At 38.7% G+C, this 17,279-nt stretch overlaps 1 protein-coding gene across 1 annotated transcript in view; it reads left to right on the top strand.

Annotated features, from left to right (window-relative positions):
* SLC4A7 (solute carrier family 4, sodium bicarbonate cotransporter, member 7) overlaps positions 1–17,279 on the top strand; it is an 88,804-nt gene that overhangs the window by 5,976 nt on the left and 65,549 nt on the right. Inside the window, exons 2-5 of the mRNA XM_010842154.1 lie at positions 292–373; positions 8,527–8,673; positions 15,422–15,560; positions 16,112–16,272. Of these exons, the coding sequence (XP_010840456.1) occupies positions 292–373; positions 8,527–8,673; positions 15,422–15,560; positions 16,112–16,272 (529 nt within the window). The remainder of the gene's footprint in view (positions 1–291; positions 374–8,526; positions 8,674–15,421; positions 15,561–16,111; positions 16,273–17,279) is intronic.

The raw sequence follows: 17,279 nt of genomic DNA, 5'->3' as shown, positions 1-17,279 counted from the left end.
CTGAAGTGAATATGTATACCAGTTACTTAGTAATTTCCATGGAAGCCCAGAAAATCTTTGTCATTTCAGGTCTTTCCATTAGACTTTAGATGGTCTTCTGTGGATTAAAAAAAAAAAAAAAAAAGCCTGTAAACATACTTTTAAAAGAATATAGTTAGCCATAGTATGAATTCAGTTCTTTGACAGGAAGGTCCTCTGTTACATATTTCTGGCCATCTCAAATAACACGCCTAGCAGTAGGCCCTCAGTGTATGTTGATTTCATGAATGAATGAGAATCATTTCTTTTTAGGGTCCTGATGAAGAAGCTGTTGTGGATCTTGGCAAAACCAGCTCAACTGTGAACACCAAGTTTGAAAAAGAAGAACTAGAGAGTAAGTTTTTTAAAATAACTTCTGTTTAGCAGTATAAAGTACTAGTGAATGTTAGTGTCCTTTAAGTTTTACTAATTATTTGTTGAAACTGTTGTTGTTGTTATTGTAGAGCATTCATTTACAAGAGTGTTCAACACTTTTCTAAACATAGTTTAAAGAATATATTGCAAAAACCTGTGCAACCAATACCCATATCTACAAAGAGAACATTCCTTGAAACATAAATATCAGATTGGTTTTCAAATTTTACTAATGGTCACCATTACTTACCTTGGAAATTGAATGCCACAATTATAAAATCAGTTAATTCTTTAATTTTTTTTTTCTGACAACCTGCTGCTGCTGCTAAGTCACTTCAATCATGTCCGACTCTGTGCGACCCCATAGACGGCAGCCCACCAGGCTCCCCCGTCCCTGGGATTCTCCAGGCAAGAACACTGGAGTGGGTTGCCATTTCCTTCTCCATTGCATGAAAGTGAAAAGTGAAAGTGAAGTCGCTCAGTCGTCTCCGACTCTCAGCGACCCCATGGACTGCAGCCCATCAGGCTCCTCCGTCCATGGGATTTTCCAGGCAAGAATACTGGAGTGGGCTGCCATTACCTTCTCCGTCTAACAACCTGGGTAACTTGAATTAAGAGCAAAATATAATGTGCCAGAATAATAAGCCACAGTTACCACTGGTGTCATCTAAATATTCATTTTATAGGTCTGTTAATCAGCCTTTTAAAATACTTATAAAAACCTCAGCATAGAATTATGTAGCACATCAGTTATTTGCCAGTCTGTTTTCCCTGAGCAGGAAGAAGTCCTGACAAATGGTTTTGGTTTTCTTTCTTTCTTTCCTTTTTTCTGAAATAATTTTAAAAGTTACAGAAGACTTGCAAGGCTAGTACATGGTGTCCCCTGTATATACAGCTTTTTCTGATGTTAACGTTTTATTTAAGCATAAGTTTATGAAAATGAAGAAATTTCCCCGTTTTTCATAACCTTGCCACTTTGGAAGAGTAATAATAGTTGGTAGTAGAACATCCCAGAATGTGGGTTTGTGTAATGTCATATTGTGACGTGATGCTCTCATGGCGCAGATCATGGGTGTGTGGGCACGTGCCACGTGTGATGGCCTCTCTCACCTCTGGACCAGTGATTCGGTGATACCAGTACCTTACTGCTGGTGATGTTAACCCTGAACACTTGCTACGGTGGTGATCATAGGCTTTTATGTAGATCATAAATTTTGATAGATTTATTTTGGGGTCTTTTTGAGACCTACATTTAAAAAAAAAATTTATAATTTAATCATTTCATTCAGATGTTGAGACCTACATTTTTAGGTTAAAGTCTTCAGCTCAATGGAGCCATTGCTTTACAAAAAGAGTTGGAAAGAGACCCAAATAAGTGTTCTGCATGTTTACTTTCTGAGATGGACAAAACCCGTTTTTCAAAATTGACTTTAAAAGTTTAGGCTTACGAGGGCTTCTGCAGAGAGTTTTGTTTACCTAGAAGCTTGATTCTGTAAATTGTAGGCACTGGAGAGGTTAACATTTTCAGCAGTAATTTTGTTAGTTCAGCTGTACCGTGACCCACGTGGCCCGTCACTCTGCTGTCATCCTTCATGCAGGTGTGATCCAGAGCGTGAAGAGAGCCACCTGGCTGTGGTCCTGGCTCCCTTTGATTACCCAGCCTTTCGCTCTTCATCCTTTGTGCATCTCTGAATTTCACTACAAAGTATGAGGGAGAGAGTAAGTTTATCTCAGAGTCTCACTGAATAGGGCTTTGATGAAATAAAGTTGTGATGGAGAACACGAAAGAAGACGATAAAAGCAGGAAAAATAGTAAGGCTCCATCTCCCAGTCTCTGGATTCTAGCATATTGTTACTAATTTTATCTAGTCTTTCTACGTTTCAAACTCAGAATTCATTTTTATCTTGGAGTGTAGGGCCTTGTGTGCCAAAACCCCTTAGTACCAATTGGAGTAACAACTTTGTAACTCACACTGCACAGTGATTCTTTAATTTCCACTTTGGACAGTGTTCAGAAGAAAATAGTTTCACTAAAATAAAACTGTAAGATCACTGAGTTTTATGCTTTTTTTTTTTTTCGTTTTTCTTAATTGCAGTATAATTCAACATAATGTAAAAATTGCCATTTAAAAGTGATTTTTTTTAGAATATTCACTATATTGTGCAACCATCAAACCTTTATTTCCAGAATATTTTCATCATCCCCCAAAGAAACCCTCTATAATTTTTTAAATTAATCTTCTGTTGACGTTTAACTGGCCCACAGCACTGTTCGTGCCTGGTGCTCATCACAGTGATTTGATGTGTCACCAGATTCCGACGGAAATGGAGAAAGTGGGGAAAACCATGAGACCATTCAGGTATGACCCAAGGCAGATCCCTTACGATTGTACGGTGGGAGTGAGAAATAGATTTAAGGAATGAGATCTGATAGAGTGCCTGAAGAACTATGGACGGAAGTTCGTGACATTGTACAGGAGGCAGTGATCAAGACCATCCCCAAGAAAAAGGCAAAACGGTTGTCTGAGGAGGCCTTACAAGTAGCTGAGAAAAGAAAAGAAGCTAAAGGCAAAGGAGAAGAGGAAAGATATACCCATTTGAATGCTGAGTTCCAAAGAAGAGCAGGGAGAGAAAACAAAGCCTTCCTCAGTGATCAGTGCAGGGAAATAGAGGAAAACAGTAGAATGGGAAAGACTAGAGATCTCTTCAAGAAAATTAGAGATACCAAGGGAACATTTCATACAAAGATGGGCACAATTAAGGACAGAAATGGTATGGACCTAACAGAAGCAGAAGATATTAAGAGTTGGCAAGAATACATAGAAGACCTATGCAAGAAAGATCGTAATGACCCAGATAACCATGATGGTGTGATCATTCACCTAGAGCCAGACATCCTGGAATGCAAAGTCAAGTAGGCCTTAAGAAGCACCACTATGAACAAAGCTAGTGAAGGTAATGGAATTCCAGTTGAGCTATTTCAAATCCTAAAAGATGATACTGTGAAAGTGCTGCACTCAATATGCCAGCAAACTTGGAAAATTCAGCAGTGGCCACAGGACTGGAAAAGGTGTTTTCATTCCAATACCAAAGAAAGGCAATGTTCAAACTACCGCCCAGTTGCATTCATCTCACACACTAGCAAAGTAATGCTCAAAATTCTCCAAGCCAGGCTTCAACAGTACATGAACCATGAACTTCCAGATGTTCAAGCTGGATTTAGAAAAGGCAGAGGAACCAGAGATCAAATTGCCAACTTCCACTGGATCATTGAAAAAGCAAGAGAGTTCCAGAAAAACATCTACTTCTGCCCTATTGACTACGCCAAAGCCTTTGACCCTGTGGATCACAACAAGCTATGGAAAATTCTTCAAGAGATGGGACTACCAGACCACCCACCTGCCTCCTGAGAAATCTTTATGCAGGTCAAGAAGCAACAGTTAGAACTGGACATGGAACAACAGACTGCTTCCAAATTGGGAAAGGAGTATGTCAAGGCTGTATATTGTCACCCTGCTTATTTAACTTCTATGCAGAGTACACCATGAGAAATACTGGGCTGGATGAAGCACAAGCTGCAATCAAGATTGCTGGGAAAAATATCAATAACCTCAGATATGCAGATAACACCACCCTTATGCCAGAAAGTGAAGAAGGACTAAAGAGCCTCTTGGTGAAAGTGAAAGAGGAGAATGAAAAAGTTGGCTTAAAACTCAGTATTCAAAAAACTAAGGTCATGGCATCCAGTCCCATCACTTCATGGCAAATAGATAGGAAAACAATGGAAACAGTGACAGACTATTTTTTTGGGCTCCAAAATCACTGCATATGGTGACTGCAGCCATGAAATTAAAAGACACTTGGTCCTTGGAAGAAAAGCTATGACCAACCTAGACAGCATATTAAAAAGCAGAGATATTACCTTGCCAACAAAAGTCTGTCTAGTCAAAGCTATGTTTTTTTCCAGTAGTCATGTATAGAAGTGAGAGTTGGACTGTAAAGAAAGCTGAGTGCTGAAGAATTGATGCTTTTGAACTGTGGTGTTGGAGAAGACTCTTGAGAGTCCCTTGGACTGCAAGGAGATCCAACCAGTCAAACCTAAAGGAAATCAGCCCTGAATATTCATTGGAAGGACTGATGCTGAAGCTGAAACTAATACTTTAGCCACCTGATGCAAAGAACTCACTCATTGGAAAAGACCCTGATGCTGGGTGAGATCGAAGGCAGGAGGAGAAGGGGACGGCAGAGGATGAGATGGTTGGATGGCATCACTGATTTGATGGACATGAGTTTGAGTAAGCTTCTGGAGTTGGTGATGGACAGGGAAGCCTGGGGTCCATGGGGTCGCAAAGAGTCAGACACGACTGAGCGACTGAACTGAACCAACTCATTACAAATTGATCACCATGGTAAGTCTAGTTACCATCTGTCATCATGCAATCATTATATTTGTATGCTTTCATTTGGGACTTTTCTGATAATTTTTTTATAATAATTGAACATGTATGTCAGGCAACTCAAATTCTTTTTACTCTGTGCATATTTGTAAATGACTGAGAAATCACCATGAGTATTGATTTTGGGATTACAAATAAATTTTAGTGGGTAGGCATATTTACAAATGCAGAATCCATGAATAATGAGAATTGATTACTTTCAAATCTCATCTAAAAATAAAGATCTTGAGTTTCTTGTGTTTTTTTTCTGACCATGTTACAGATATTATTAGAAAAAGAATGCCCTGAACAGTTTATATTTCAACATTAACTATTTTATGTTGTACATAGAGAAAGCAGCTCTCTGCCAGATGGGTTTTGCACAGCTGCAGATGAGTTAAACTTGTGGTCTTCATCCCCTTTCCCCTATCACAACTTTACACAGGAACCTCATTTAAACAATTTAAGAAATCAAGTTTCTCCTTCTCAGTGTTGGATATAGTGCTGTGAGCTGTCAGCTGGCCTGATTGAGTTTCATTTAGTGGGCAAAGAGCAGGGACTGCCTTTCATCACTTTTTTAAATTTAATTTTTTAATTGAAGTATATAGTAGATTTCCAGTGTTGTGCCAGTCTCTGCTGTACAGCAGAGTGACTCGATTATACACAATATGCATTCTTCTTTAATGTATATTCTGTTCCATTATGGTTTGTGACAGGATATTGTGTATAGTTCCTTGTGATATATAGGACCTTGTTGTTCATAACTGTTTTTTGGTCTGAATACAAAACTAGGATAATGCAACATCAGAGGTAGCTTTTTCTATTCTAAAAGTATATTATAACCTTATTTTATTGCTTTTTAATCCAGTCTGACAGTTTCCACCCTTTAATTAGAGTATTTGGATTGTTTAAACTTAATGTGTCTCTCATTAATTTGGACCTTACTAATTTGAGATTTTCAAAACTTAATAAATATTTACAACTATCCATTTGTGAATAATCATTATTAAAGCAGATATCTTAAGGACCTACTAAGTAGGATTGACTGTAAATGTAGATGGAAAACATCGATGTCTACATAGTATGATTTCAGGTGGGCCAAGTTCTTCTTTCTCAAAATTTCTTTTCAAACTTGCACATGAATACTTACAGAACATCTAGTATTCTTATATGTATATCTAGTATACTTATATGTATATCTAGTATGCTTATCCGTTGATGGCATTAGCCTTTGATGTAATATTTTATGTAGTGCTCTGTAAAATAAGAGATGCTCAGTCGTGTCCGACTCTTTGCGACCCCATGGACTGCTCCGTCCCTGGGATTCTTCAGGCAAGAATACTGGAATGGGTTGCCATTTCCTTCTCCAGGGGATCTTCCCAACCCAGGGATCGAACCCGGGTCTCCTGCATTGCAGGCAGATGCTTTATCCTCTGAGCCACCAGGGAAGCCCCAACAGGAGACTAGCATTGTTAATTTCATGAACTTATATGTAATGCTTTTCCATCAAAGTAGAATTTGGTATTCTTTTGTTTATAACTCCTTTTTCCCTTTTTGGAAACCTAATACCGGCAATACTTGAAGGTATTGTAGGTTTGGTTCCAGACTACTGCAACAAAGTGAGTCACAGTAATTTATTTTGGTTTCCCAGTGCATATAAAGATTAGGTTCATGCTGTATCATAGTCTGTTAAATGTGCAATAACATTATGTCTAAAAAACAAAGTATCTGCCTTAACTTAAAAAATACTTTATTGCTAAAAAATGCTAACCATCACTTAAACCTTCAGTGTGTCATAACCTTTTTGTTGGCAGAGGGTTTGGACTTGATGTTGGTGGCTGATCAGGGTCGTGGTTGCTAAAGCTTGGGATGAATTTCTTAAAATACGACAACAATAAAGTCTGCCACCTTGGTTATTCACAGATGATTTCTCTGTACCCTGCAGTACTGTGATAGCATCTGACCCACAGTAGAATGTCTTTCAAAATTAGAGTCAGTCCTCTCAAACCCTTTTACTTTTAACAAATAAGTTGATGTAGTCTTCTAATTCTCTGTTGTCATTTCAACAGGCTTCACAGCAGCTTCACTGGAATAGACTTCATCCAAAGAAACCACTTATTTTACTCATCAGTAGGAAGCAGCTCTTTATCCATTCAGATTTTATCAGGAGATGCAGTGATTCATTCCCATCTTCAGGCTCCACTTCTAAATCTAGCTCTTTTGCCGTTCCCACCACATCTGCAGTGACTTCTTCCACTGAAGGCTTGAGCCCCTCAAAGTCATCCAGGAGGGTTGGAATCAACTTCTTTCAAAAACTCCTCTGTTAATGTTGATACTTTGACCTCTTTCCATGAATCTTGAATGCTCCTCAAGGCAGCTAGAATGGTGAATCCTTTCCAGAAGGTTTTCAATTGATTTTGCCCAGATCCGTTGGAGGAATCACTACCCATGGCGACTGTAGCCTTACAAAATATATTTCTTAAATAATAAGACTCGAAAGTTGAAATGACTGCTTGATTCATGAGCTGCAGAATGGATGTTGTGTTATCAGGCATGAAAACACCATTAACCTCTTTGTCCATCTCCACCAGAGTTCTTGGGTGTCCAGATGTTGTGTGAATGAACAGTCATATTTTGAAAGTAATTTTTTTTCTGAACAGTAGGTCTCAACAGTGGGCTTAAAATGTTGAGTAAACTGTGCTGTCAACTGATGTGCTGTCATCCAGGCTTTGTAAAACCTATAATGGAAAAGAATCTAAAGCTATACAGCTGAAATTAACATACTATTATAAATCAACTAGAGTTAAATAAAATAAATGAAGGGAAAAGCATAATTCTTAAGGGCCCCAGGCTTTCAGATGGTTAAAGAGCACTGGTTTCAGCTTCATGTCACCAGCTGCATTAGAGAGTCAGCCAGTCCTCTGAAGCTTTGAAACCAAGTACTGACTCCTCTCTAGCTGTGAAAGTCCCAGTTGGCATCTTCTTCCAATAGAAAGCTGTTTCATCTAGATTCTATCCAGACCACTAAAACTTTCTCCATATCAACAGTAAGGTCATTTCAGTTTCTTATCATTTATGTGTTCACTAGAGTAGCATTTTTAATTTCCTGCAAGACTTTCTTTTGTATCCACTTCTTGACAATTTGGCACAAGAGGCCTGGCTTTAGGCCTCTCTTGGTTTTCGACATGCCTTCCTTACTAAGCTTAATTATTTCTAACTTCTGATTTAAAGAAAGAGACATGTGACTCTTCCTTTCACTTGACTACTTGGAGGTGTTGTAAGGCTATTAATTGGCCTGTTTTCAGCATCACTGTGTCTCAGAGAACAGGGAGGCCCGAGGAGAAGGAGAGAGGTGGGGGAATGGCCAGTCCATGGAGCCATCAGAACACACACATTTATCAAGTAAGGTTGCCACCTTGTATGGGTATGGCTTGTGTTGCCCTCAAACAGTCGCAATAATCACATCAAAGATCACTGATCATAGATCACCATAATAAATATAATACTAATGGAGAAGTTTGAATCATTGCCAGAGTTACTACCAAAGCACGACACAGAGAGGGAGTGAGCAAATGCTGTTGGGAAGATGGTGCCGATAGGTTGGCTCAGTGCAAGGTTGCCACAAACCTTCAATTTGTAAAAAGCAGGGTGACTGTAAAATGAGGCCTGCTAGTAATGTTTCTGAACGTCTTACCAGGCCATCGAGCTGTGTACATCGGCGTTCACGTCCCGTTTAGTAAAGAGAGTCGCCGGCGTCACAGGCATCGCGGACACAAACATCACCACCGGAGGAGGAAAGACAAGGACTCGGACAGAGAGGACGGACGGGAGTCTCCTTCTTACGGTAAGAGGGGTGGGAGTTCCGTCCTGGGCACGGGAGTCTCCTTCTTACGGTGAGAGGGGTGGGAGCTCTGTCCTGGGCACGGGAGTCTCCTTCTTACGGTAAGAGGGGTGGGAGCTCTGTCCTGGGCAAGTCTCCACTAACGCTTTAACGTTCTTTCCTGGAAATTTTATTTTTAAATAGACATTTCCTCTTAAAAATCATATTTCTATAATAATTTACACATTATATGCGTTGAGAAGTAGTAATTGAAGTAAGAATATTTTTTTCTTTAAGAAAAATGCTTAGTTTATAGCTTAAGATCTACTTGAGATGGGTGAAAAAAGTAAGGGATTTTGGGTTCTTTATTGTATTCTAGCCTTAGAATTGTAAATGTTGAGTCTTGGCACTTCAAATTCAGTTTAGGAGGGTTTCTATTTCCTTTTCTCTATTATATGTTTCATTATTTACATACGCAGTGAACAAATATCTGGAATCCTTAGGCTCCTGGAAGAGATTGAAATTTTTAAGAGTTTTCATTTTTAAGTACATTTTTTGACCAGAAGATTTTTTTTTAATTTAAATGTATTTATTTTTAATTAGATTTTATCCCTTATGCTGGATTACTTGGTTTTTTGTGGGGAAAAAAAAAGAGTGCTTTGATTATATAGTATGTCTTTAGAAAGACAAGACTTTTTGCTTGAGAGCAGAGCAATAAAGAAGTGCCAGCGGACACAGTAAATGTTGGGAATCTTAGGAAAAAAGGCATATAGTAGAGGAAAGAAAGTTAATAATATCTGATAATAAAGATTGCTAGTTGTTTAAGTGGCGCTGAGAGCTGGAAAGGCGAGAAGCAGAAAGAATAGCTGTGCGGCTTGAGCGGGACCTTAGACATGTGCTCAGCTGACATCCAGGGCATCATTGGTTTCTGAGGACATTGTGGCCCTTGTGGCTGTCTGCACCATAGGTCCTGTTGTGTGCTCTCAGCAGCCAAGAGAGCTGCACCCCATGGCACGTGGGTGCTGTGCTAAAAAACGGTTTTGTTGAAGAGTGAAAGAATTACTGTGTGTTATACAGCTTATGTCATGACTGAAGGGAAATACTGATGGCCTAGTAAAATACGAACTTCCGTTTCTGCGAACTATTCCACAAAGCCCTTCACATATGCCCTTTGATTCTCAGCATTTAAAAAAACCAAAGATTGGTGGTGGTGTTTTCATTGTATAGATGGAGAAGCCTCAACTTAGAGAGGCTACATGATGGGAATCTCTTCACCAGTCCTAAGAGATACTGACAGCCTGATAAACTCTATCAATATTAAGTGGTCGAATAGCCAAAAAAGATAATGTCACTAGCAAAGGCAAAGTCGATGCTCATTTTAGAAAAGATCACTAGTGGACTCTGATGCCCCTGATGCTATTGGTAGTTGAGAAGTATCTTGCTGGGCTTCCCAGGTGGCTCAATGGTAGAGAATCTACCTGCCAAGCAGGAGACATGGATTCAATCCCTCGGTTGGAACATCCCCCTGGAGAAGGAAATGGCAGCCCACTCCAGTATTCTCATCTGGAGAATCCAGTGGACGGAGGAGTGTGGCAGGCTCCATACAGTCCTTGGGGTGGCAAAGAGTCAGATGTGACTGAGCAACAAGTATTCTGCTATTCCATGTGATGATCCATTCAGTTTAGAATATTTTACTTCGTGAGTAGATGAATATGCTTCTTTATTTCATTGTGAGTAAAAAGGTACACAATATTTTTTAATAGAAAAAATTTTTACTAAATTGTGTTTATATGTTCACCTGGTTAGGTGATTTAATGAATGTTCAAGCTGAGGTCTGACATTTGAAGTCTAAATATAGTGGTTTGAAAAATATATTTGGTGGAGAAAATATTTGTGACTTTTTCATGGCGTTATTATGCCTAGAAAAGTTTTATGCCACAGAAGTGGGTTTATTTTGGTTTCAACTGCCAGTCTGTATCCTAGAAATTGCTATGAATGAAGTGGCTTCTTTCCTCCCCTGACTCTCTAAAAAGAGATTATGCTGATCTGCTGCTTCTGGACATGATGGAATAATAGGAATTGAATTTGCATTCCAATTTTAAATAGCTGGAAAACTGCACAAAGTGTTTGAAATAGTAATTTTCAGACATTGGACAATAGGCAGCACAGGACACTGAGCTCTGTGAGAGGGGAAGCAGTGAGATGGGCCCTGTGGTTCCTGAGCTCATCAAGCGACATGGTTCCCAGGCTGCAACATGAGGAGCTGGGACAGAGCCTCGCAGCTCTCAGGGTTGAGGAGATAGGCTGGGATTGGGGAGGCCTACGACATTAGCATTTAAGATGTAGAGTGCCAGAAAATAGAGAGCTGCACATAGAGAGTTCTAAAGGTCTGAGGAAGGGCACTTTCCAGTCTTTGGCTGAGCACTCACGTGGGCGTGTGTGACAGAACACTGTCTGGGGCTTGCAGATGGCTTCCCGAAAGCAGGTGCAGTGAATGGATCCTGGATTTCACATGAAGACGAGGCACAGGATGAGTTCCCACCATTCTGAGGGTGGAGGTCTCGGAAGGGTATTGACTGCGTTTTACACTCAAGACTGCAGTGAATCTACTATAAAAAAAATTTTATAGTAGAAAGAAATTGAATTCAATTCTTGAAAGAATTGAATTGACCTTAAGTTTCTGCATGTCAGAACAAACTCTAGTACTACTAAAAGAAATAGAGTAAAACCTAGCATTTAACCATGTGAAGTGCACAATATCTGACATTCACAACTTATTTGAAATATAGTGAAGTAGGAAAGTAGGCATAACCAAGAGAAAAATGAATCAGTAGGAACAGATCCAGAAATGACAGACTTAATGGAATTCTAAAGGAAGCATGTTGAAGCAGTATAATAAATGCTCTTTATTTATTAAAATAAAGGGAGAGAGAAAAATAGACTGATGAGGAACAAGGCTGAAAATATATGAAAGTCCCAAATGGAACTTCTACACATGAAAAATATAGTATTTGAAATGAATAGTACAGCAGATAAGATTAACAGATGATTTGACATTATAGAACAAGAAAGATTAGTGATTTTTGAAGAGATTGTGATAGAAACTAATCAAAATGAAACAGAAAACAAAAGCTGAAAAACCAATAAATAGCATCAGTGATTTGTCAGATAATATGCGTTTAGGTAGTCTAACATATATATAGTTGGAGTGCCAGGAAAGTTTCCAAAAGTAATGAAATCTCTGAACTCACAGGTCCAAGGAGTTCAGCAAAGCCCAAGGAGAAGAAACATGAGGAAAACCACCAAATCCCACGTATCAGATTGTTGAAACCGAGATGTAACCGTCCTACATAGCTTCAAAATCCATGAGGCAAAAACTGATAAAGTTGGAAAGTGAAAAATTGACAAGTGTAGTTGGAAATAACAATTCTCCTTCCTCAGTAATGGATAGAACAAGTGAACAAAAATCAGTAAGGATGTGGAAAACCTAAGTGACACTGTCAGGCTGATAGTCACACGTATAGAACTCAACCACAGCAAAATATATGTTCTTTACAAGTGCATATTGAAGATTTACCAAGATCATATTCTAGGAGGCCATAAAACAAGTCAGTACATTTGAAAAGACTGAAAGTACATTCTCTGACCACAATAGAATTAACCTAGAAACATACTGAGGTAAATACCCAGATACTTGGAAATTAAATGCAAAGCTTCTCAGTAACTCATGGTTTAAGTGCAATCACAATAGAAGTTAGAAAGTATCTTGAATTCATGAAGATGAAAACCCAGTATAGGCAGTGACTGGGAGGACATTCTTCAAAGTGAGGACATAGTTTTGAGATGCACAGGCCTCATTTAGCATGGCTCTCTGCAAAGTGAGGATGTCTATATTTTGAAATTTGTCAGGTGTAGCTGAAGCAGTGCTTAAAGAAAAATGTATAGCATTTTATCTTTATATTAGAAAAAAGGAAAGACCTAATCAGTGATTTAAGCTTGTAACTTAAGAAATTGAAGGAACAAATAGAGCAAATTCAACCAAAATAAGGAAAAGAAATAATTGAAATGAGAGAAAAAATGAATTAAATAAAAATTAGACCAATATTAGCAAAAATCAATCAGACCGAAATCTGGTTGTTTGAAAAGATCAATAAAATTGATAAATCTAAATAGCCAGACTGATCATGTGAAGGGAAAAAAGACACAAATCCAGCAGCAGAAATTTTCAGTACAGATTCTACAGATTAAGAAGGGACTATTATAAATGATTCTATGGCAACAAAATTGATACTGCAGATTAAATGAGGAAGTATTTTAGGATTACATGCTATTAAGCAGAAATGGGTAACTTCAATTACCCTACATGTAGAAAAAGAAATTAAATTTGGAGTCTCATACATTCCCATGATGAACATTTTCTCCCCCATAAATAGCAACATATAAAAGTAAGAAATAACACAAACTCTGCCCGATTATTAAAGATGACAAAACTAGGAATAGCAAACTAGGAATATTAGAAAACTTCCTCACTTCCCAGTCATCTTGTGAAGCCAGCGTTACCCTGGTACCAAAACTTAATAAAGATGTTAGAATAAAACTGCACACTAGTTATTTCTCACAAATGTAGATTCAGAAGTCCCACCTTTTCCCACCAGTATTTAGGAGAGCGAATCCATCATGACAGTAGTATGCTGAGTAGTGGCCCTGCCTTGTCTGTGTCCCTAATGTCCGGAATCTGTGAGTGTCAGCCATATTTAGCAAAGGTGAGTTTACAGGTGTGGATAAATTAAAGGATTTTGAGTCGCGGAGATCATGCTGGATTAATGGAGATGAGCCAGATTTAATCACAAGGAGTCAAAAGATCAAAGGAAGACAGTGGTGGTATTGATACAGTGGGAGGGGTCCAGACCCGAGGAATGTAGGCAGCCTCCAGAACCTGGAGCCTCCAGGAGGAACCATCCCCATGGTTTTAGCCCTGCATAAAACCCATTTTTGACTTATGGTCTCCACAACTATAAGAGAATAAATTGATGTTATTTAAGGCACCGAATTTGTGGCAATTGACTGTAGCAGCAATAGGAAATTGATAAACAAGTGGAAGTTCAGGGTCATTTTTAAAATTTAAACATCTGTATCAATGTAAACTTATTAACAGTATAAAGCAGAAAAACCCCATGTAATCATATCAGTAAGACAGAAAAATTCCACCCCCCATTCATGATAAAATTCCCGTAATATACTAGGAATATTAGGAAGCTTCCTCAGTGTGATAGGAGCATCTAGAAATGCAGGTGGGCCACTCAAGGTTTTCTCCCCATGAATTGGGAAAAAGCAGGCTGTCCTCTCTCACCCCTTGTGTTCAGCATGGTACTGGCACACCTCTCCAGTGGAATAAGGCAAGAAAGAAATGAAATACATCCAGAAGAAAACTGAGGATGTAAAATTGTCTTTATTCACAATTACAGAATCACATAGGTAGCAAATCCTAAGTAATCTGCAAAGCTACAAAAATATATGAGCTTAGCAAGGTTGCAGGATACAAAATCAGGGTATAGAATCAACTGTATTTCTGTATAAGAGCAGTGAGCAATCAGAAAATGAACTAAATACTGACACAGTAGCACCAGAAAAATCATTTGGGGATAAATTTCACAAAAGATACATAAGACCTAACTGTTGAGCCAGGTGTTAGGAAGCCCAGTCACACCGTGGTTTGCCGTGTGTTGGTCCCAGAATATCCCCTTCTGTGAAGAGCCACGCCACGTGCATACTGTACAGCTTTGCATTGCGAACGCCTCTTCCGCTGTCCTTTACGTTTTCCTCTTTCTGGTGTTTTTCCTATTTGACTAGCTTATTCTGTTTTCTGCATCTCTTAACCTTGTGTGTTTTTGTCTTGTCATTAATGCATTTTGTATAACCTCCTCCTCACATCTGTCTTTTCCTTTAACAGTTGTAATCTGCTTTGTAACCTGTTTTAATTTCCCTGTTGGGGTTTTAAGTTCCTGGAGGTTTGTTTACTTAGATGTAAAATTTGAATTTGACATCCTCTCTCATATCTGGAAGAATTTGATTTTGTTTTTAATTGATGCGTGTTGTTGTATGCTTATGTATTTATTCTGGGGCCCCTGTGGCTTTCAGCTGTTCTGGGCTAGAATGTATGTTAATTTCTTGGTTGGGAATCCTAACAGATTCCCACACAGATAAACTCAGGGGTCATGAGTGGCAGTGACCTGTCCTACGTCTCTGGCCTCAGAGACAGACTTGCTTTTCCATAAGAGTAAGAAAAGGAGTTTTGCGTTTTCTCATCATTTTTTTTTTTTTGGAACTCAGGGATTTTCTTTTTTTAACTTTTGAACTTTAATTAACTATTTTAAATGTTGTATGTTGTCTAACATTTCCATCTATTTTTGGTGAGGGAAAAGTCCTGTTCTTATGCACAGTGTTTTCTTGGTTTTGGATGTTGCTTACTTTGTTTTTACAGAAGTTTGTTGAAGATTAGTATGAGTTATCTTTAACATACGGTTTTTCTTTTCCGTCTGTAGAGGTGATCGTTCTGTGAAATTCTTTTGTTCCAGATTGTTGGCCCTTATTTCCTTTCAGAATCGTATTATTTTAATAATAATCAGAAGAAATTTGTTTTAATGGAATATATTTGTAACAAAACAGTGAGTAGAGAATTTCCTCACTTCTGGAAATTCTGTATTTAATTTACCTTTGTATTAACTGAGGAAGATTTTTGAGTGTGCGTCTTTAAATTCTGATTTTTGTCAAGACACGCCATCCCAGAGAGTCCAGTTCATCCTCGGCACTGAGGACGATGACGAGGAGCACATCCCCCACGACCTCTTCACGGAGATGGACGAGCTCTGCTACAGAGACGGAGAGGAGTACGAATGGAAGGAAACTGCCAGGTGGTGACGCTCTCGATGCTTTCAGCTGCTGCTGCTTGGTTTCTTTGAGTAATGAAAACATAAAACTGAAATTATGAGACACACAATGCTTTAAAACAATGAGTAGAGAATTTCCCTGTGTCTAGAAATTCAGTATTTAATTTTTCTCTTTATTCTCATAATTTGTTTCATTAAATAATTCTTAATACCATAATAGAACACAAAAGGAATTATGTTAACTGTAGATTTTCATGTCTTTAATTAGAGAAAAAAATCTGAGAAGACATTTTGCATATTTAAAGTTTAAAATAAGATTGGAAGTTGACACGATGGAATTCCAGAATTTGTTTCTATAGACTTACTGTTGTGACAGCTGGACTAGAAAGAGGAACTGCCAAGATCTAGTGACTCTCAATGTTACAGACCATTAGCTTAATTTGTAAAAGTGTGTATAAAAATTTTATTTTGGTGATGGTGATCTTTTTTTCTCTTTATAAGAATATGCTTGCATTTATCATATTTAACAGAATCATCACTATTTGTAACATATTTGTATACATTATACATTTCAGATGGCTGAAATTTGAAGAGGACGTTGAAGATGGTGGTGACCGGTGGAGTAAACCTTATGTGGCAACTCTTTCTTTACATAGTCTTTTTGAGCTAAGAAGTTGCATCTTAAATGGAACAGTCATGCTGGATATGAGAGCAAGCACTCTCGATGAAATAGCAGGTGACAGCAAAGTGACTTCTTTATGTTTAAATTGCAGTGAAGTTGAGATAAATAAGGAAAATAAAGTGGAATTCTAGACCGTTGATTTGATGGTTACATGTTGAGCTTCCGTTCTGTGCATGAAGCTGTGTATGAAGAGTTAGACGTAAATAACCCCTTTTTATCCTTGGTAAGTTTGGAGTCTGAAAGATGAACTGAGACAGATGTAGCTACAGTGTCAGGAAGACTGTGACTCGTGCCGTAAGCAAGATCCGGAGTCTGCTCTTTGGCGGTGCAGAGGAAGGAGCTTTTCATTTCCTTGTTTCTGGACTGTGGTATCTGGGGAGACCTAAAAGGTACATTAACTGTAACGTATCCATAGAATGTGAACATGTGGCAGCAAGGGGAATGTGGTGTGAGAGGAAAAAAGCGTTCTGACGAGGAAGAGAAGGAAGAGAAGGCTGGAAAGTACCAACAGGTATGATCTCAGGAAGGTCAGTTCTCTGTGAGTACACAGATTTCTTGAGATTTGCAGGAAAATAAATTAGAGGTGAGTTACGACTATCTTTGAATTACTGGGTTAAGAAATTGGGTTTGATTTGATAGGCATTTTGGTTCTCAGTGATTTTTAAGTACGAGAGTATTACCAGATGTGGAACAACTGACTGGTCCAGTATTGGGAATAGGATACAACCAGGCTGTGTATTCTCACCTTGTTTATTTAGCTTACACGCAGCGTACAGCATGTGAAATGCTGGGCAGGATGAATCACAGGTTGAATTTAAGATTGCCAAGAGAAATATCAATAACCTCAGATAGGCAGACGGAGAAGGCAATGGCACCCCTCTCCAGTACTCTCGCCTGGAGAATCCCATGGACAGAGGAGCCTGGTGGGCTGCAGTCCATGGGGTCACGAAGACTCGGACATGACTGAGTGACTTCACTTTAACTTTTCTCTTTCATGCATTGGAGAAGGAAATGGCAACCCACTCCAGTGTTTTGCCTGGAGAATCCCAGGGATGGTGGAG

The sequence above is a fragment of the Bison bison genome, unplaced genomic scaffold (genome assembly GCF_000754665.1).
Source record: "Bison bison bison isolate TAMUID 2011002044 unplaced genomic scaffold, Bison_UMD1.0 scf7180017864171, whole genome shotgun sequence".
NCBI lineage: Eukaryota > Metazoa > Chordata > Mammalia > Artiodactyla > Bovidae > Bison > Bison bison.
This window is presented reverse-complemented; position numbering and strand designations above follow the sequence as displayed.